This window comes from Nerophis lumbriciformis, linkage group LG08 (genome assembly GCF_033978685.3).
Source record: "Nerophis lumbriciformis linkage group LG08, RoL_Nlum_v2.1, whole genome shotgun sequence".
NCBI lineage: Eukaryota > Metazoa > Chordata > Actinopteri > Syngnathiformes > Syngnathidae > Nerophis > Nerophis lumbriciformis.
The window spans coordinates 39,941,235-39,962,446 of NC_084555.2; the positions used below are offsets into that span (position 1 = coordinate 39,941,235).

The window sequence follows — 21,212 nt, forward strand, 5'->3', positions numbered from 1 at the left end:
CTCAGTAAGTGTCATGGAGTCAGCATCTTCAAAACCAGTCGTTCCCGTATTGTGGTGACTGTTTACATTTGCTGTCGACTCCTGATGGTCTATATCGAACATTTCTTGAGGAATTTTACTCTCCTTGTTTGCTGCATCAGGTGCTTTGCCTGAGCCAGACGGCTTCTTTCTAGCCACCCTCAGATGACGTGTCTTCCGCTTAGACGACACGACTCGCTTTACTCTGCCTGGATTGTTGCCAGAGTAATTAACTGGAAACCTGAAAAAAGAGGATTATTCATATCATGTCAACAATACGACACCGTAAAAGTTCATACTTCTTTTTGTTAAGCTCATCCTTCTGTGAGTGATCTGCCTAGAAATGACAAAAATGATTACACAATTATTGAGATGACTAACACAATGACACACAACCCGTAAGTTGAGGACAAAGTTCAGGAGAGACTCACCTTTTTCTTCCCAAGGGAGCAACTGACTGTGTAGTGGGTCGACTCATTATGCACGGTTGCATCAAGATATTGGTTTTCCCCACTGGAGCCCATTACTGAATACCTATAAAATCAAACACATAGATGCAAAAGTTTTAACTGTTACATAATTATGGTAGTTACAGGTATGACTTCTCAGGACTTTTTATATGAAAAAGAGGTGACAATGTTAGTAATTACAAACATGTGTGGTTCATCAGGCCTGGGTGATATGTTGATTTCATTGATATATTCGAGTTTTTTGCTGCAGACGATGTAAACATTTTTAAAATCGATTTTTTTTCTCTCCTCTTGCTCCGGCATACTTTTTGCCCCTCAGGAGCTTCCGTAGCTTGCACCGTTCCCTTACTTCCTTAGCGGCTCACATAGCAAAACATGGCTAATGCTAACGCTAACGTTTGTTTCAAAGAAAAGAAAAGTGTTGTCAGTATTTGGTTTTGCGGAAACAGGCGTGGAACATAGGACTCCATGGTGCAAAGTTTGTTTAAAAAAGGCATCCGCACAACAAACTTGTTCCAGCATCTGAAACCGAAGCCTCCAGCTGAGAAATACAATTATTTACGCTGTGAATAAGACACAACAAGAAGCAAAAACATCACCTTACTATGGTGAAATAATTTACACCAGGTATGTATGATGATGCCATGTATGACGAGAAAGAAGCACAATGCGTAGAGCCATCACAAAAGCAGTTGTTTAGCACAACGCCAAGTGTGTGACTGAAAAGGCCGTCGTTACTTTATTTACTTACTGAAACAAACTGTAGTCCTCTTAATGTTTTACTTCATTATTTATTTGGATACAATATATAATACTACATTTTTATTTACAGAAGTATGTTATTCAAAACAGAAGTTTGCACTTTATAGACTTCAATCAGTGTTGGCGCTAGGAATTTTCAAAATGGGACCCCATCAAGTCATAAAAACGGGGTCCCACAGTAAATTTTTGGGGTCCCACTTTTTTGTAACCGTTTTGAAAACAAATGATACATGTTAATTATCCTGTTATATCCCACATTCTATATTGTGTTTTGGAAAAAGGTTGTCATAAACATTACTTAATTCATTAAAAAAATAATTACAAAAGAAAACAAATATTTATGCATACGTAAATTTATTCAGTTATAAGTTAACTTTCTACTTTCCTTCATGGATCTAAACTTTGCCGCCGGCGGTAATTTTTCTATATTTTTATTTAATAAGTTGTAGGTGTATTTATTTCAGTATAAAAGTGTAAAAAGTTGTTTGCTTCGGTCATGAAATTATGATAATCCTGTGCCAGGGCATACATACATTATTTATTTAACGCTTAAATCTCTAGAGTCTACATCAACTTCAGATTTATCCGTCAATTCTATTTTTTTCTTTTTCTGCCCTTTTTGTCAAAGAAAACTATGTTTTTTTTGTCAAACACACAAAATATGCAAAATATTCCACAAAACATATTTTTCAAAGTGGAATATTTGATGTGAAGTAATCAGAGCCTTGGATAGGTTAATATTATGTTTTGAGCAATGAAAGTTTTTAAAGAAAAAAAACAGCTTTGTTTTATTAGTTAACATTGCAACTTTTTCTAAATTACATTTCACCTATAAACTTTTTTATTCCACTTTTGTTATGTTTTTGTTTATTTGAATAGTGTTATTGGAATGTGCCGTGGGCCTTTAAAACATTAGCTGCGGGCCGCAAATGGCCTCCGGGCCACAATTTTGACATCACTTCTATAGATAATAAAAAAATTAAATCTGATAAATCTTCGGATAAAAAGCAGAGCCTGGCAACACATGCACGTTTATCATAACGCACAATCAGCAGCTGTGTTCCAATTCAGGGGCTGCATCCTTCCAAGGACCCAGCCCATGGGGTTGACAAAGTGTGGGTCCTGGCGAGAGTCCTCCAGCAGCGGCTGGAGTGATATTAATTGGGACAGTCTCGCCTCCACTTCCTGGTTACGTCAGTTGTCCCCACCCTTACATTTACGTCACGTATCTGCTGCTCAGTCACCCGAGGTTTACTAATGACGAATTGAAGAGAAGAATGTCAAATTTTTTTTTTTTTGTGGTCACTTGGCCCTTCATCTTATTCCAGAGGAAGTGGCTAAGAGCTCACGGCACCGCCCAAGTCTTATTTCCCTGATCATGGAGATGTGTCACGTGTTGACAAGCGTTCTAAAGCTGTTATTCCTAATTATTAGTAGAGATGTCCGATAATATCGGCCTGCCGATATTATCGGCCGATAAAGGCTTTAAAATGTAATATCGGAAATTATCGGTATCGTTTTTTTTATTATCGGTATCGTTTTTTGGTTTTTTTTATTATTAAATCAACATAAAAAACACAAGATACACTTACAATTAGTGCACCAATCCAAAAAACCTCCCTCCCCCATTTACACTCATTCACACGAAAGGGTTGTTTCTTTCTGTTATTAATATTCTGGTTCCTACATTAACCATCCATCCATCCATTTTCTACCGCTTATTCCCTTTGGGGTCGCGGGGGGCGCTGGAGCCTATCTCAGCTACAATCGGGCGGAAGGCAGGGTACACCCTGGACAAGTCGCCACCTTATCGCAGGGCCAACACAAATAGACAGACAACATTCACACTCCTACATTATATATCAATATATATCTAAGATAGGCTCCAGCGCCCCCGCGACCCCGAAGGGATTAAGCGGTAGAAAATGGATGGATGGATATATTAATACAGTCTGCAAGGGATACAGTCCGTAAGCACACATGATTGTGCGTGCTGCTGGTCCACTAATAGTACTAACCTTTAACAGTTCATTTTACTCATTTTCATTAATTACTAGTTTCTATGTAACTGTTTTTATATTGTTTTACTTTCTTTTTTATTCAAGAAAATGTTTTTAATTTATTTATCTTATTTTATTAATATTTAAAAAAAGGACCTTGTCTTCACCATACTTGGTTGTCCAAATTAGGCATAATAATGTGTTAATTCCACAAATGTATATATCAGTATCGGCTGATATCGGTATCGGTTGATATCGGTATCGGTAATTAAAGAGTTGGACAATATCGGAATATCGGCAAAAAGCCATTATCGGACATCCCTAATTATTAGTTAATGATATATTTTTATGCTTGTGAATGCTTGTTGGAGTGGGACATGTACCTTTAAAAACATGCAGACAATCCAGTAGATGTCCCAAAAAGAGTCCTCGCGGTCTATCCCTACCACAATCTCTTATTTAGCAGTTACTTTATTAATATTTGATTCACAATTGATGTCCTTTTCTAATCGTGTCACATTGCTTGTATTATAGTCAGTAACAGTAAATATTGGAATAATATAATATTATCTATTATCATATAATTATTTGCAATGAAGGCAGAGGAAATTAATCACAACAACTACAGTTTCAGTACATGAGTTTATTAATTTATATAGGTTAAAAAAATACTTCGTTTTTAAATGATCATCCAAACTGGTATAAACGTGTTTGTGTCATTTCTTTTTGCTCTGTTGTTGTCCAAGTCCTCATTAATGATTCTGCACGGGAAAAAAAGCATAAAAATTAAACACAAGATCACAATAATTATTGATAGAAGTGAACATTTTCAAATAACATGCAAATGTACACAAAACAACAGCAATCAAGAAGGCTCAGCAGCGGCTACACTTCCTGAGAGTCCTCGGGAAGTACAACCTGAAGCCTGACCTGCTGCTGACCTTCTAACGCTCGTCCATCGAGAGCCTGTTGACCTACTGTATTACAGTATGGTACGGCAGCTGCACTGCAGCAGACAGGGAGAGGCTGCAAAGAGTGGTCAAGACGGCTTAGAAGATCATCGGCCGCACTCTCCCCTCTCTGATGGACATCTACACCTCCCGCTGCCTCAACAGAGCCAGTGCCATCATCAAGGACAGCACCCACCCTGGCTCTGACCTGTTCCACCTGCTGCCCTCCGGGAAGCGCTACAGGTGCATTAAAGCCAAGACAAACAGGCTAAAAAACAGCTTCTTTCCCAAGGCCATATCCACCCTGAACGGACTGCCCCATTGTCCCTCATAACTGCCTTCTCTTCGGTGCGGGACGTAAAAGTGAAGTTTCCATGGACTTACAAAGACTAAAACAACTAATTTAAAGGAGACATGGCACAAAATGAAATTAAAAAGGTTGACTTTACTCTCACCTTAGTGTTTACCATGAAGTCTTTCTTTTGACAGTCCCTAGCGGTAAAGTTCTCCGAGTGCAAACTGAGGCAGTATTTGTGATTGATAAACCTTTCGGCAAATCAAAATTTAAGAAATTGTATCGGAAAGTTAAATACTTTGAAGATGACCAATAAAAACACGGAGAAGGTAGGGTCGGTAAAAAAAAAAAAATCTGCGTCCGGGGGACCTTCATTCCTTCATTTTTCATTCATTTTATTTATCTCCTTCATTGATGTGCATCTTTGATCGATAGACAATTATACCTCAATTATTCAATTATACATTTACACACCAATGCCTGAGAAGGAGCAGGATGAAGAAAAATCTTATATTTTCCTGCCCCCTTCAACATAATACGTAGTCTTACTTAATGATATCATATAAACCAACAATTACATCCAAATATAACGAAAACAAACAAAAAAACATACAAAAAAACACAACAAGTGCAAAACTTCATGAAGTACAAACCGAACAAAAAAAACAAAAGTAATATACATCTCACGGGATGCATACTTGCCAACCTTGAGACCTCCGATTTCGGGAGGTGGGGGGTGGGGGGTGTAGTCGGGGGTGGGGCGGGGGCGTGGTTGGGGGCGTGGTTAAGATATATGTATAAGAAATACTGCTTTCAGTGAATTCTAGCTATATATATATATATATATATATATATATATATATATATATATATATATATATATATATATATATATACATATATATATATATTTTATTACATATATATATATATTTTTTAATTTTTAATTTTATTTTATTACATATATATATATATATATATATATATATATATATATATATACATATATATATATATATATATATATATATATATATATATATATATATATATATATATATATATATATATATATATATATATATAAATAAATAAAAGAAATACTTGAATTTCAGTGTTCATTTATTTACACATATACACACACACATTACACTCATCTTCATCTACTCATTGTTGAGTTAAGGGTTGAATTGTCCATCCTTGTTCTATTCTCTGTCACTATTTCAGAACACACACATTATACAAATATACATTATAAAATCAATAAGAAAACGGGAGCTCTAATTTGGGAGTCTGAATTAGGATCAGAAGTTCCTATATAAACATTGCGTACTCACGTCGCCTTTTTGTATTGATTACTGCAGCTGTGCACTGGATTCATTCACAAATACAAACTACAACTCACAAACACTTTAGAGTTAGGCTCCACCATCAGAATGTGTACTTAAACTTATAAAGATCAAATGGATATTATTCAGTGAGTTGATTCACCAAAACTAACCTGTTATACAGGAGGAAAAAGCACACAGGACGTTTCAATTGTTCACAGACTGGTCGCGCTCATCAGAATGACAAGACACTTCCGGTCTGCAGGTGATAGCATTCAATTGGGAAGAAACGCCCTACTGCCCCCTACTGACCAATGTGAATACTGATAAATGTTTAATGACAGCTCCAAAAACGAATTCAAACCACAAAACAAAATAAATAAATCAACACAAAAATGTGACACATTATGGGTGGGTCACATATGCATGTACAGTAGATGGCAGTATTGTCCTGTTTAAAAGTGTCACAACATTGCTGTTTACGGCAGACAAACTGCTTTACGGTAGACAAAACTTGACTGCTGTTGTTGTGTGTTGTTACCGCGCTGGGAGGACGTTAATGAAACTGCCTAACAATAAACCCACATAAGAAACCAAGAACTCGCCCTCGATCATTAGCTGTTTATATTGTGGGAAAGCGGACGTGTGAACAGGCTGTCAACACGTCACTCAGGTGCACATGGAGCTGGAGGGGGCGTGGCCTCCAGCTCCGCCTGAATTTCGGGAGAAAATTTGTCCCGAGGGTTTTCGGGGGAGGCGCTGAATTTCGGGAGTCTCCCGGAAAATCCAGGAGGGTTGGCAAGTATGCACGGGATGATACAATACAAATACAAAACCAGGCAAAAAAATAAGTAAAATAATAAATATAAAGCAAAATGTAAACACTTATGGCTGTCCATATGATCTTATTGTTCTGTCTTTATATCCATCCATCCATCCATCCATCTTCTTCCGCTTATCCGAGGTCGCGTCGCGGGGGTAGCAGCTTAAGCAGGGAAGCCCAGACTTCCCTCTCCCCAGCCACTTCGTCCAGCTCCTCCCGGGGGCTCCCGAGGCGTTCCCAGGCCAGCCGGGAGACATAGTCTTCCCAGCGTGTCCTGGGTCTTCCCCGTGGCCTCCTACCGGTCGGACGTGCCCGAAACACCTTCCTAGGGAGGCGTTCGGGTGGCATCCCGACCAGATGCCCGAACCACCTCATTTGGCTCCTCTCGATGTGGAGGAGCAGCGGCTTTACTTTGAGCTCCCCCCGAATGACAGAGCTTCTCACCCTATCTCTGAGGGACAGCCCCGCCACTCGGCGGAGGAAACTCATTTCGGCCGCTTGTACCCGTGATCTTGTCCTTTCGGTCATGACCCAAAGCTCATGACCATAGGTGAGGATGGGAACGTAGATCGACCGGTAAATCGAGAGCTTTGCCTTCCGGCTCAGCTCCTTCTTCACCACAACGGATCGATACAGCGTCCGCATTATTGAAGACGCCGCACCGATCCGCCTGTCGATCTCACGATCCACTCTTCCCCCACTCGTGAACAAGACTCCGAGGTACTTGAACTCCTCCACTTGGGGCAAGATCTCCTCCCCAACCCGGAGATGGCACTCCACCCTTTTCCGGGCAAGAACCATGGACTCGGACTTGGAGGTGCTGATTCCCATCCCAGTCGCGTCACACTCTGCTGCGAACCGATCCAGTGAGAGCTGAAGATCTTGGCTGGAGGAAGCCATCAGGACCACATCATCTGCAAATAACAGAGACCTAATCCTGCAGCCACCAAACCAGATACCCTCAACGCCCTGACTGCGTCTAGAAATTCTGTCCATAAAGGTTATGAACAGAATCGGTGACAAAGGGCAGCCTTGGCGGAGTCCAACCCTCACTGGAAACGTGTCCGACTTACTGCCGGCAATGCGGACCAAGCTCTGACACTGATTATACAGGGAGCGAACTGCCACAATAAGACAGTCCGTTACCCCATACTCTCTGAGCACTCCCCACAGGACTTCCCGGGGTACACAGTCGAATGCCTTCTCCAAGTCCACAAAGCACATGTAGACTGGTTGGGCAAACTCCCATGCACCCTCAAGGACCCTGCCGAGAGTATAGAGCTGGTCCACAGTTCCACGACCAGGACGAAAACCACACTGTTCCTCCTGAATCCGAGGTTCGACTATCCGGCGTAGCCTCTTCTCCAGTACACCTGAATAGACCTTACCGGGAAGGCTGAGGAGTGTGATCCCACGATAATTGGAACATACCCTCCGGTTCCCCTTCTTAAAGAGAGGAACCACCACCCCGGTCTGCCAATCCAGAGGTACCCCCCCCGATGTCCACGCGATGTTGCAGAGTCTTGTCAACCAAGACAGCCCCACAACATCCAGAGCCTTAAGGAACTCCGGGCGGATCTCATCCACCCCCGGGGCCTTGCCACCGAAAATCCGATGACACAACTACAAAGTCGATCATGGAACTGCGGCCTAGGGTGTCCTGGTGCCAAGTGCACATATGGACACCCTTATGTTTGAACATGGTGTTTGTTATCGACAATCTGTGACGAGCACAAAAGTCCAATAACAGAACACCACTCGGGTTCAGATCCGGGCGGCCATCCTTCCCAATCACACCTCTCCAGGTTTCACTGTCGCTGCCAACATGAGCGTTGAAGTCCCCCAGTAGAACGAGGGAATCACCCGGGGGAGCACTCTCCAGTACTCCCTCGAGTGAATCCAAAAAGGGTGGGTACTCTGAGCTGCCGTTTGGCGCGTAAACGCAAGCAACAGTCAGGACCCGTCCCCCCACCCGAAGGCGGAGGGAAGCTACCCTCTCGTCCACCGGGTTGAACTCCAACATGCAGGCTTTGAGCCGAGGGGCAACAAGAATTGCCAACCCAGCCCGTCGCCTCTCACTGCCGGCAACGCCAGAGTGGAAGAGAGTCCAGCCCCTCTCAAGAGAAGTGGTTCCAGAGCCCTTGCTGTGCGTCGAAGTGAGTCCGACTATATCTAGCCGGAACTTCTCCACCTCACGCACTAGCTCAGGCTCCTTCCCCCCCAGCGAGGTGACGTTCCACGTCCCAAGAGCCAGCTTATGTAGCCGAGGATCGGACCGCCAAGTGCCCTGCCCTCGGCTGCCGCCCAGCTCACACTGCTATGGGTGGTGAGCCCATTGGAGGGGGGACCCACGTTGCCTCTTCGGGCTGTGCCCGGCCAGGCCCCATGGGGACAGGCCCGGCCACCAGGCGCTCGCCATCGTGCCCCACCTCCGGGCCTGGCTCCAGAGGGGGGGCCCCGGTGACCCGCGTCCGGGCGAGGGAAATCTGGGTCCTTTGTTTGTGTTCTTCATAGAGGTCTTCGAGCTGCTCTTTGTCTGATCCCTCACCTAGGACCAGTTTGCCTTGGGAGACCCTACCAGGGGGCATAGAAACCCCCGGACAACATAGCTCCTAGGATCATTGGGACACGCCAACTCCTCTACCACGGTAAGGTGGCAGCTCAGAGAAGAGCTGTCTTTATATATTTTTTCAATTGGAATATATTTTTACAATCTTTTATCTCATTGTAAAGATAATTCCATAGTTTAACCCCCACCACTGATATGCACATTTGTTTTAAAGGGGAACATTACCACCAGACCTATGTAAGCGTCAATATATACCTTGATGTTGCAGAAAAAACACCATATATTTTTTTAACCGATTTCCGAACTCTAATGGGTGAATTTTGGCGAAATAAACGCCTTTCTAATATTCGCTCTCGGAGCGATGACGTCACAATGTGACGTCGCATCGGGAAGCAATCCGCCATTTTCTCAAACACTGAGTCAAATCAGCTCTGTTATTTTCCGGTTTTTCGACTGTTTTCCGTACCTTGGAGACATCATGCCTCGTCAGTGTGTTGTCGGAGGGTGTAACAACACGAACAGGGACGGATTTAAGTTGCACCATTGGCCCAAAGATGCGAAAGTGGCAAGAAATTGGACGTTTGTTTCGCACACTTTACCAACGAAAGCTATGCTACGACAGAGATGGCAAGAATGTGCGACACTCAAAGCAGATGCATTTCCAACGATAAAGTCAAAGAAATCTGCCACCAGACCCCCATTGAATCTGCCGGAGTGTGTGAGCAATTCAGGGACAAAGGACCTCGCTAGCACGGCAAGCAATGGCGGCAATTTGTTCCCGCAGACGAGCGAGCTAAACCCCCTGGATGTCTTGGCTCACACCGTCCCGAAGATGATCAAGAGAAGAATATCGACCCTAGCTTCCCTGGCCTGCTGACATGAGGGTATGTCTCCAGAATATATTAATTGATGAAAACTGGGCTGTCTGCACTCTCAAAGTGCATGTTGTTGTCAAATGTATTTCATATGCTGTAAACCTAGTTCATAGTTGTTAGTTTCCTTTAATGCCAAACAAACACATAGCAATCGTTGGTTAGAAGGCGATCGCCGAATTCGTCCTCGCTTTCTCCCGTGTCGCTGGCTGTCGTGTCGTTTTCGTCGGTTTCGCTTGCATACGGTTCAAACCGATATGGCTCAATAGCTTCAGTTTCTTCTTCAATTTCGTTTCCGCTACCTGCCTCCACACTACAACCATCCGTTTCAATACATTCATAATCTGTTGAATCGCTTAAGCCGCTGAAACCCGAGTCTGAATCCGAGCTAATGTCGCTATAGCTTGCTGTTCTTTCCGCCATGTTTGTTTGTGTTGGCTTCACTATGTGACGTCACAGGAAAATGGACGGGTGGTTAAAATCAGCCACTTTGAAGCTTTTTTTAGGGATATTGCGTGATGGGTAAAATTTTGAAAACAACTTTGAAAAATATAATAAGCCACTGGGAACTGATTTATAATGGTTTTAACAATTCTGAAATTGTGATAATGTTCCCCTTTAAAGTTGTCCTTGAATACTGATGTTGGAAATGACCTTTTCTTCTATGCTCTTCATTCTCAGAAGTGATGACAAACATTTTTTGTAAATTTGCTGGTAATGTTTTACTTTTAGCCTTAAATATGACACATGATGTCTGTAACTTTACTAGCTCCTGTAATTTCAATAAACCCGAATTAATAAATAATATGTTAGTGTGTTCTAAGTAATCTACTTTATGAATAATCCTTATAGCTCTTTTCTGTAGTTGATACAATGCCTTCATGTTACTCGTATATATGTTCCCCCACACTTCCACACAGTAGCTGATATATGGCAATACAAGTGCACAATACAATATAAGCATTGCCCTGTAATCAAACACATATTTGACCTTATTTAATATAAAAATACTCTTAGACATCTTTTTCCGTACATGTGCAATATGAGATTTCCATGTCAGACCGTCATCCAGTATCACTCCTAAAAATCTAAGTTCAGAGACCCTTTCAATATCAATTCCATCTATTGACAGTTTGATCGTTTCCTCCCTTTTCCTCTTACAAAAAAATCATGAACTTTGTTTTTTTTACATTTAATGATAATTTATTGACATCAAACCATCTCTTAAGTTTAATCATTTCCTGTTCAATAATGTTTGATAATGCTTTTAAGTCATGTCCCGAACTATAAAAGTTGGTGTCGTCCGCAAATAATACAAATTTCAATAACTTAATTACCTCACATATATCATTAATATATAAAATAAACAATTTTGGTCCCAAAACCGAACGTTCTTTCTGATTTCAATGCGTAAAAAGACACAATAAGTGCGTTACCGCCAACAGTGCCTCAATGTTGTAGATTGTTTATTTGCATGCAATGTGCAATGCTACATTTTTGTTAACATAATTATTCTATTGATACAGAAGCGTGGCTTCCCAAGGGAACCTTTTAATTTATTTATTTGAAAATTATGCCATGAAAAGTACAGTTGATCCATTCATCCATCCATTTCTACCGCTTGTCCCTTTCGGGTTCGTGGGGGGTGCTGGAGCCTATCTCAGCTGCATTCGGGCGGAAGGCGGGGTACACCCTGGACAAGTCGCTACCTCATCGCAGGGCCAACACAGATAGACAGACAACATTGACACTCACATTCACACACTTGGGTCAATTTAGTGTTGCCAATCAACCTATCCCCAGGTGCATGTCTTTGGAGGTGGGAGGAAGCCAGAGTACCCGGAGGGAACCCACGCAGTCAAGGGGAGAACATGCAAACTCCACACAGAAAGATCCCGAGCTTGAACTCAGGACCTTCGTATTGTGAGGCACATGCACTAACCCCTGTTCCACCATGCTGCCCCAAGTACAGTTTATATCTGGTCTAAAAAGAACAACATTATACAAATCAGAACTTTGCTTAGAGAAAAGATGCAGTGTATGCAGTATCATTTCAAACGACTAGTTTTTGATCCAATAAAAGAAAAACTTGTTTTGAATTATATCTGTCATTTGTATTCAATGGTTTATTTTAAAAGTAGGGGGAAAAAATTGTAAATTGAATTTTTTCTGAAAAAAATTGAGGATTTTATTTTTAGGCCTAAAAATATTAATTCAACAAAATGTCACAACTAACATATTGCAAAATGCTAACAATGTAATGTTATACAGTGTATCCAATATATTCTTTATGTACCGACCCCAGCAAAAAATATTTTTACTGTCAAAGAAAGATTTGGCACTATCTTACATTTTTTTAAATTATTATATATTTTTTTATCTGATGTATTTGATTTGAGTGGCTTGTAGCTATACAACTCCAGACAGTAGATGGCATCATTACTCTGTACAGTCGGAGGCACATCAGCTTGCTTGAGGAATTACAACTACATCACTACAACTTACAGGTGGTAGGTAGCAACTCGTTTGACAAATGGACAGGACAACAATCGAACCAAAAAATAAAGACCACTGAAGTATTTCAATATTTTTTAATGCTAACTACATATTTTGCTGGCATCCACATACACCTGATAAAATGAGTATATTGATTTTACCATCATATTTGTGCATGCTAACTGCCATATGGTTATTATAGTAAATCATTAGGTCTTACTGTAAATGGTCTGTTCTAAAGTTGCACATTTAAAGGGACACACAATAGAGCCCTGCACAAGGGTGTGAGGTATTTGCGATCATCAAGATAATTTGATGGTAAACCCCCATACACAGAACAACAACGATGGAAGTGTGTTTGGCTGTCTCCTATTTGGTAAATGGTTGAATACACATCTGGTTTTCACTTTGATGTGATAGAAAAGGAGGGTGAGTGTGAGATTAAAACAATATTTATTTAAATGGTAGAAGGCATGTTTAAAAATAAATAGACAGCGCAGTGATGTATATTACTACAGCACTTTTCTCGAGAGACTCAAAGCGCTTTACATAATGAAACACATTATTTACATCTATACACCACATTCAAACCAGTGTGGGTGGCACTGGGAGGAGGTGGGTAAAGTGTCTTGCCCCAGGACACAACAGCAGTAAATAGGATAGCGGAAGTGGGGATCGAACCTGGAACCCTCAAGTTGCTGGTACGGCCGTTGTACTAACCGAGTTATTCCGCCGCCCCAAGTGCAAAGATGAGCAACGTTGCATGAGGACAAAGGAATAGACCAATATTTTACAAGACAAGATTGTTTAGTATTAACTTCTTTCTTATCTAAACTTGACCGTGTTTTATGGACAATAAGGCGCACTTAAAATCCTTAAATTTTCTCAAAAAATCGACAGTGCGCCTTATAACCCAGTGCGCCTATTGTACGGAATAATTCTGGTTGTGCTTACTGACCTCGAAGCTATTTTATTTGGTATATGGTGTAATGATAAGTGTGACCAGCAGATGGCAGTCACACATAAGAGATACGTGTAGACTGCAAGATGACGCCAGTAAACAACACCAAAACTTTAAATGTTTAATTGAGAATATAGAAAATGACACACAGCGCCCAAAACTATGTTAAAAATGTTTTAGTACGATTTTGGTAAGCTATCAAGATTGTCACAGCATTACGGCTAACGTAGTCAGACGTGCTGTGCTTGAATATACAAGTATTATTAAGGTGTGTGTGTATAAGGACCGCAAAATGGCACATACTAGCAGACATATTGTCTGGTGCTTTGTTTTGCAGTATTAAGCAAAACCAACTTTTCTTACCTTCTGGTACCTGCTGATGTGTATTTGGGATCTGCATAAATCATGAAAGTATGCGCAAGTCCGCCATTGTAGTCCATGCTGACACCGTAGTCGATAAGCGTCTTTTTTTCCTCTATCTTCTTGTTATGGGACATTCATCCTCCCCTGTTGCCATTTCTAATATTAAGTAGCATAAAGTTCTAATTTATATCTGTCAGTAGACTCGCTGTGAAAGTGCTAAAAACTACCGGTGTAGTGGGTTTACATAATTCACCCACAGAACTTTAGTTATTAGAGAGTTCCGGTCGGACGGTTTTTCACGGGACACTGTTGTTGTTGTTGCACTAGTGAGCCACGGATGAGGAGATGCTGCTCCGTCATTAATTTAAGTAAAGTCTGAATTAAAACATTAAATTAAATTAAAACAGTTAGCTCCATATTTTAACACTTAGTGTTAAAAGATGGAGCTAACTGCAGTGTACCAGTGTTGTACACTACACTGGTACAACAAATATGACAGGAAGAAGACAGTGTCGAAGTGTAATGGTGGTCCAATACATGTTATGTAGACCACAAGGAAGTGTTTTTAACTTTTAAAAAAAACTATAATATGACCCATTTTATTGCGCCTTATAATCCGGTGCGTCCTATGGTCGGAAAAATACGGTCAATTATATTGGGGAGAAAGTTCAGTCTGGTTTTAAATCACAAAATAGCACAGAAACTGTCCTTTTAAGAGTTTTTAATGACTTGCTTTTAGGAGTAGAGTCAGGTCAATCTGCAATTCTTGTGCTTCTTGTGATTTGACTGTTGCTTTTGATACGGTAGACCACAGCATTCTTTTAACTCACGTTGAGTCTTGTGTGGGTTTTAAGGGCACAGCTCTAAAATGTTCCAGTCATTTTTGGCCAGCAGGAGTTTTTTTGTAAACTTAGGCCAGCCTTTTCAGCAGCAGGGCCTAGACCAGGGTTAGGGAACCTATGGCTCTAGAGCCAGATGTGGCTCTTTTGATGACTGCATCTGGCTCTCAGATAAACCTTAGCTGACATTGCTTAACACGATAAGTAATGAATAATTCCGCTGGTAATCACGATGTTAAAAATAACGTTCAAAATATAAAACATTCTCATGCATTTTAATCCATCCATCCGTTTTCTACCGCACCTGTTCAAGAAATAACAATGTTATTAAAAATAATTAAAGACTTATTATACTCTAAAAATGTTGGTCTTACTTAAAAAATGCACGCATTTAGTTGTCCATCCATCCATTCATTTTCTACCGCTTGTCCCTTTTTGGGGTCGCGGGGGGTCGCTGGAGCCTATCTCAGCTGCAGTCGGGCGGTAGGCGGGGTACACCCTGGACAAGTTGCCATCTCATCACAGGACCAACACAGATAGACAGACAACATTCACACTCACATTCTCACACTAGGGCCAATTTAGTGTTGCCAATCAACCTATCCCCGGGTGCATGTCTTTGGAGGTGGGAGGAAGCTGGAGTACCCAAAGGGAACCCATGCAGTCACGGGGAGAACATGCAAACTCCACACTGAAAGATCCCGAGCGCAGGATCAAACCCCGGACCTTCGTATTGTAAGGCAGATGCACTAACCCCTCTTCCACCGAGCTGCCCGCATTTAGTTGTATTCAGTGTTAAAAAATATGATGTGGCTCTCAGGGAAATACATTTTAAAATATTTGGCTTTCATGGCTCTCTCAGCCAAAAAGGTTCCCGACCCCTGGCCTAGACTGTGGAACAGCATTTCACTATCTATTAGATCCTCCTAGTCTCTAAGCCAATTAAAATCTGGGTTAAAAACATATTTTTACTCCCTGGCATTAAAATCCAGTTAGGCAAGACATCTTGGTATTTTATTTCTTGTTTTATACATTTTTGATTTATTACATTTTCGTATTTTGAGGTGATATATTTTGCATTTATTTTACTATATATTTTACTATTTCATTTTATTCATCCTTTTGTGTTACAATGTAAATGTGACACTGCATGCACTATTTTTTTAAATAGTTTTTAAGTCTGTTCAGCACTTTGGCCAACCGGGGTTGTTTTTAAATGTGCTGTATCTGTCATGTCTGTGTGATCATGTTTTGTATTGGTTATGTTCGGTTGGTTTTTGGACTCTTTGTGCACTCTTGTTTGTTTTGTTTCCATGACAACCCATTAGTTTTCTCCTGTCCTCATGTCACGCACCTGATTCATTTGGACTCACACACCTGTCATTAATCATGTTCAGGACTATTTAAGCTGATAGTTGCCAGGAAGTCAGCCTGGTGACAATAACTCTGTTTGACTTCTGCTACCCATGTTACCCATGCTACCATAGTTCCATGCCAAGTGAGTTTTGTCTATATTCTTGTCACAGTAAGTGTTCATTTGTTTCATGTTCATAGTTTTTTGCCCAAGTTCTAGTTTTTGTTTCATTAGTCAAGTTTGTTCTCTGCCTTTGTGCGCGCCTTTAGTTTTGTACCTTTTGTTAGTGTTAAAATAAAATCATGTCTTTACCTGCACGTCTTGTCCACTCCAACCTTCCTTGCAACTCTGGAAAACAAACATCACATAGACCACGTCTTGACAGTATCAATGAATAAACTAAACTGAAATGAGGGTGCATTTGGGTTTTTATTATGAACATTAAACGTTACCAATAGCTGAAGCAACTTTTTGCAGCTGTACATTTCATAGAAAGAGTTGTAGTTGTTCAAATGCAAATGACATTCCAAGACACAGTTTTAGAATACGACAGGGAAGGTAGACCTGACAAGTACAGTAAGGGTGCAGGTGATAAATTCCTGCAATGTTACCGTATTTAATGACATTTAATCCCATTCCTTCTCTTGTTGTTTGTTATTTGTAGTGTTTGTATATTGTTTGTGTTTAGGGCACCTTCCAGTGGGGGGACAGGCCTTTTTGCTCCAGAATTGGCTAAGAGCGCTACAAAAATATAGATGTAAAGTAACCAGGACACACATGTAGGAAAACAGAATAAAAGGTCCAACAAAACAGTGTGTCCAAAGTACAACCTAGGGGCCATTTTTAGTACAGAGCTCAACATTTTGGCCCGTGGCATATTGACATTTATATCATTAATAAGCTACCGAGAGGGACAAGTGGTAGTAAATGGATGGATGGATACATCACTAGATATTATACTATACCATTATACCACTTGTTTTGCCACTCATAGCACAAAGCTGAAATGTCAATATTTTGATTAGATAGCATAGCATAGCATAGCATAAGATATGAATATAAATTAGGGACAAGCGGTAGAAAATATGTGGGTGGATAGGATCCTACCCATGTAAACACACATTAACAGGTACAGATTCTAATCTTTTGAGCCTTTTGTTTAAGATCTTGTTTTAAATTAGATTATCTTGCTGTTATGTCAGTATGTAATATTCTACTTTTAAATTATGCTGAAAAAAAAGACTTAGTGTAAATTCATGCATACACATTTATATTTGTTTTAGGTTACACATAACACATTATTTAAAGGAGAACTGCACTTGTTTTTGGAATATTGCGTATCGTTAAAATTTGTAATAATCGGCTGGTTCTGGGTGGCTAGCAATCCATTCTGCCTCTAACCAAGCTGTAGCGACACAAACCCTGAGAAACTCTTTCTAGCGTAGCAATACATTGTCTAGCGACAGTGTTAGCCATAAGCTAGCTACGGCAAGAGGTAAGCTAACTTCGATACCAAAAGCTAATGACTTTTGAGTTTGTAATGCACATCACAACGCAATAGGACACTAATCTGTACTGACTGAAAAATTTGAACAATCATTACAGTATCTGTAAAGTACTGGCCCAAATGTCATGTTTTGTTTGTACAAAGCTAGCTCAACAGTGTATGTACTTGTACTAACAATAGCATGGTGCGCTGCATGTTTTATGATCAATTTTATAGTGACTCACTCGATGGACAGTTGTGTGTTTTTTCCAAGTGGCCCGGGGACATTTTTTTTCAGTTTAGTTTGGGTAAGCACTCCATTCCTGTCAGCATGGCTTGGCTCTCAGTTCCACATTTGCAGCATCACTTTCGGCTTCCGTCTGCTCCAAACAGTTCAGTCTCTTTGCGCTCGCTAAGCTTCTATAACCAGAAGTTCATCCTCTGTAAATTCAGGTTAAAAAAATATAATGTTGTGAATCTTCATTTGTCCAAAAAAAGTCATATTTGTTCTCTGTTACCAAGTCTTCCATGATTACAACACACTCACCCTTGTTTCTGGAAGAAGGAACACACATTGACCAGAAGTCAGAAGTGCGCTGCTATGAAATTGGAAATAAATGCGAAAGAAGTTCCGGTAATGCATACAATGACCAAAATAAGGTAAATATTGTACATATTACATATTGAATGTGTCTGTTACAGTGACGTGCGGGGAGGTTCATGGCTGGTGAGGCACTGACTTCATCACAGTCAGATTTACAAACATATGAACCCTAAAGAGTATTTTATTCACCATTTGATTGGCAGCAGTTAACGGGTTATGTTTAAAAGCTCATACCAGCATTCTTCCCTGCTTGGCACTCAGCATCAAGGGCTGGAATTGGGGGTTAAATCACCAAAAATTATTCCCGGGCGCGGCGTCGCTGCTGCCCACTGCTCCCCACTGCTCCCCTCACCTCCCAGGGGGTGATCAAGGGGATGGGTCAAATGCAGAGGACAAATTTCACCACACCTAGTGTGTGTGTGACAATCATTGGTACTTTAACTTAACTTTAACTTTACACATACAAACTGTAGCACACAAAAAAGCACATTTAATAAAAAAAACGTTATTATGGTCTTACCTTTACTTATAAATGAAGTCCATGCGCTGCTCCTTTTGAACAAAAGCATCGATAACTTGTTTATAGAAGTCTTCCTTATCTTTCTTCAGTTTTAAAAGTCTCTCTGTCTCGATGGAGATCTTCCTTTAAGTATTACCTCCTGCTTCGATTGAAAGTCCAGTTTAGAAAACTGTTTTATTTTAGATATGTAATCCTCCATGTTAAAAGTCCAGGCAAGAGGAAAAACGATCGCTGCTAACTGTTGCTGCTTGTTGTCACTTCTTCTGCAGCCGAGTAGTCGCAAGAATGATCTCTGTGATCACTAGCGCCCTCTACCACCAGGAGGCGGGATTACTGCGAGCCTCACACAGTGCGTCTTCGCAGCCGTTTTATGATTGCTCAGCACAAGAAATACGTTACACACATACAGTTGTTGACAAAATACATTATGCATTATATACCTCAGCTAACTAAACTATGGAATTGTATAATATAATTCATTTAGCAATATGGTCTCACTGCACAGCAGGCCAGCAGTTAGCCGAGTCATTGCGCAATCCATGGTGTGGCTCAACTCAGTGACGTGCCTCAACTGGTTGCTGACTCACCGCAAGTCTCTTCTCAGTATTTGAACGGCAAATGTGAAAATTCAGCGATTTTGAATAAAAATAATCTAAAACTGGTGAAGTTAAATGGAAAATAACTTTATAGTATAATCACTGGATACATATAACAATTGAATTATTTTTTTTCTTTTTACATTTTTTTTCTTTCCATAATGACATGTGATGCCCCGCCTCACCTGCCTCCCCTGACTGCACGTCACTGGTCTGTTACTACTTTATATTTATAATTGCAGCTTGTACATAATTGGTTGATGAAGGGTTTTGAAGGTCCCCCCCCCCCCAAAAAAAAATATATATACACATGTTCTTGTCCCTCATAATGATTGTGAACAATAGGCAACATTAAAAAAAAGTGCAGTTTACCTTTAAGATATTGAAGAGTCATATGAAGTTTCAGTATATTATTAGTTGTCTCACATATATTTTTCATCTGGGCATAGGAGGGTCATCCTGGTGCACACTAAAGTTATCCAGTGCCATTTTTGACATCAACGATTCCATTCCTCGCATGTCTTTCCCTAGAGAGACAATGATGAAGAAGAAGGATGAGTTTGTTGTTTTTTTTAAGCTATTTTATGGTTCATTAAAAATGCTGAAACTTTTTTTGAATCCATTAAAGTTAAACAATTTGGCAAAAGTGAGTGAGGGTGAGTTTAAAAAAAACAACCACATTTTGTTCTTGTTTTTTTTCTTTTGGCTCGGGGAAAGTAGAACTTTTGGGAAATCACATGATATTCACTCAATGGAAATATTTTGCTTGAAGCACATAATGTTAAAGAAAAACGTAGGCTAAGAACATCTGCTTGTCACAACAACCACACTATGATTACACACTTGCATTGGAAAGATCTGACATGTACACTGATTTGAAAAGAACAGACACATTTTATTAGAATGTGTTTTCTTTTTTGTTTCCAGCAGTGCCTCTGTGACTCAGAGTGGACCTAGACCTTGATCGCACACCTTCATCCTTGCTCTGCCCACATCAACCCCATTTAGATTCAACAACCTGCAAGATGAGAAGTCCACTGTCATCTCCCGAACCAATTTCTTCAGTTCTAGCTTCACCTAGACATGAAAAGGATCATCACATGATCATCTGTGTTCTGATTGCTAGAGATCCACTTCTAGAAGTGCAATGTCACTTGTGCCCAGATGGGTGCTAGCAGATAACCTGTGAGCGATGAGTGGTGGTGATAAGGTGGGCACCATGAGTGGGACAATAGTGTGAGCAGGCCATAACAGCGTATGTTTAGACAAGTTGTCCCACTTCCTTTGACCACCGAAGATAAAGTTTGCTGACATGGTCAATCAAATCACGAGCAACCAAAATGGAATGTGGCCGCGTTTGATGCGACCACCAAAATTCATATCGTGGCGTGAAAAGGCTGTCTGCAGGAAGAGAATCCAGAAGACAAAAGAGAAACTGAAACAACAATATGAACCTGACATTAACAAATACAGACGTTGGGACCAAAGACTGAATGGAGAACTGTCTGAGCAAGTTGGGCAGACTGAGGCAAGGAAGTGAGGCGTGACGGGTTCATGTCTACTCTGACTCATCTGATGCCAAGGATGGAACTGAAGTTGATCGTGTCTCACACACACACACAAATACACACACACACACACACACACACACACACACACACACACACACACACACACACACACACACACACACACACACACACACACACACACACACACACACACACACACACACACAGCTATTACAGATCACACATTTATTGACATCTCATCTGGGTTAAAATTGTAGATATTGTTCACACTACTTAGGTAATGTGAAAGGAGAGATTTAAGGATTTGAATATTATTAATGCTAACTGCACATTTTGCTGGCATACAAATACACCTAATAAACTGAGTATATTGA

At 40.6% G+C, this 21,212-nt stretch overlaps 1 protein-coding gene across 5 annotated transcripts in view; it reads right to left on the reverse strand.

Moving 5' to 3' along the window:
- LOC133611796 (KATNB1-like protein 1) overlaps nt 1-21,212 on the reverse strand; it is a 157,876-nt gene that overhangs the window by 13,981 nt on the left and 122,683 nt on the right. For 3 of the 5 annotated variants that reach the window (XM_061968927.2, XM_061968929.2, XM_061968928.2), the window contains 3 exons: nt 450-552; nt 318-355; nt 1-259 (listed from right to left, as the gene is read on the reverse strand). In XM_061968927.2, coding sequence (XP_061824911.1) covers nt 1-259; nt 318-355; nt 450-552 — 400 coding nt within the window. Of the gene's footprint in view, nt 260-317; nt 356-449; nt 553-17,831; nt 18,195-21,212 lie in introns of those variants that run through there. The other 2 variants (XM_061968931.2, XM_061968930.2) reach the window with 2 other exon arrangements.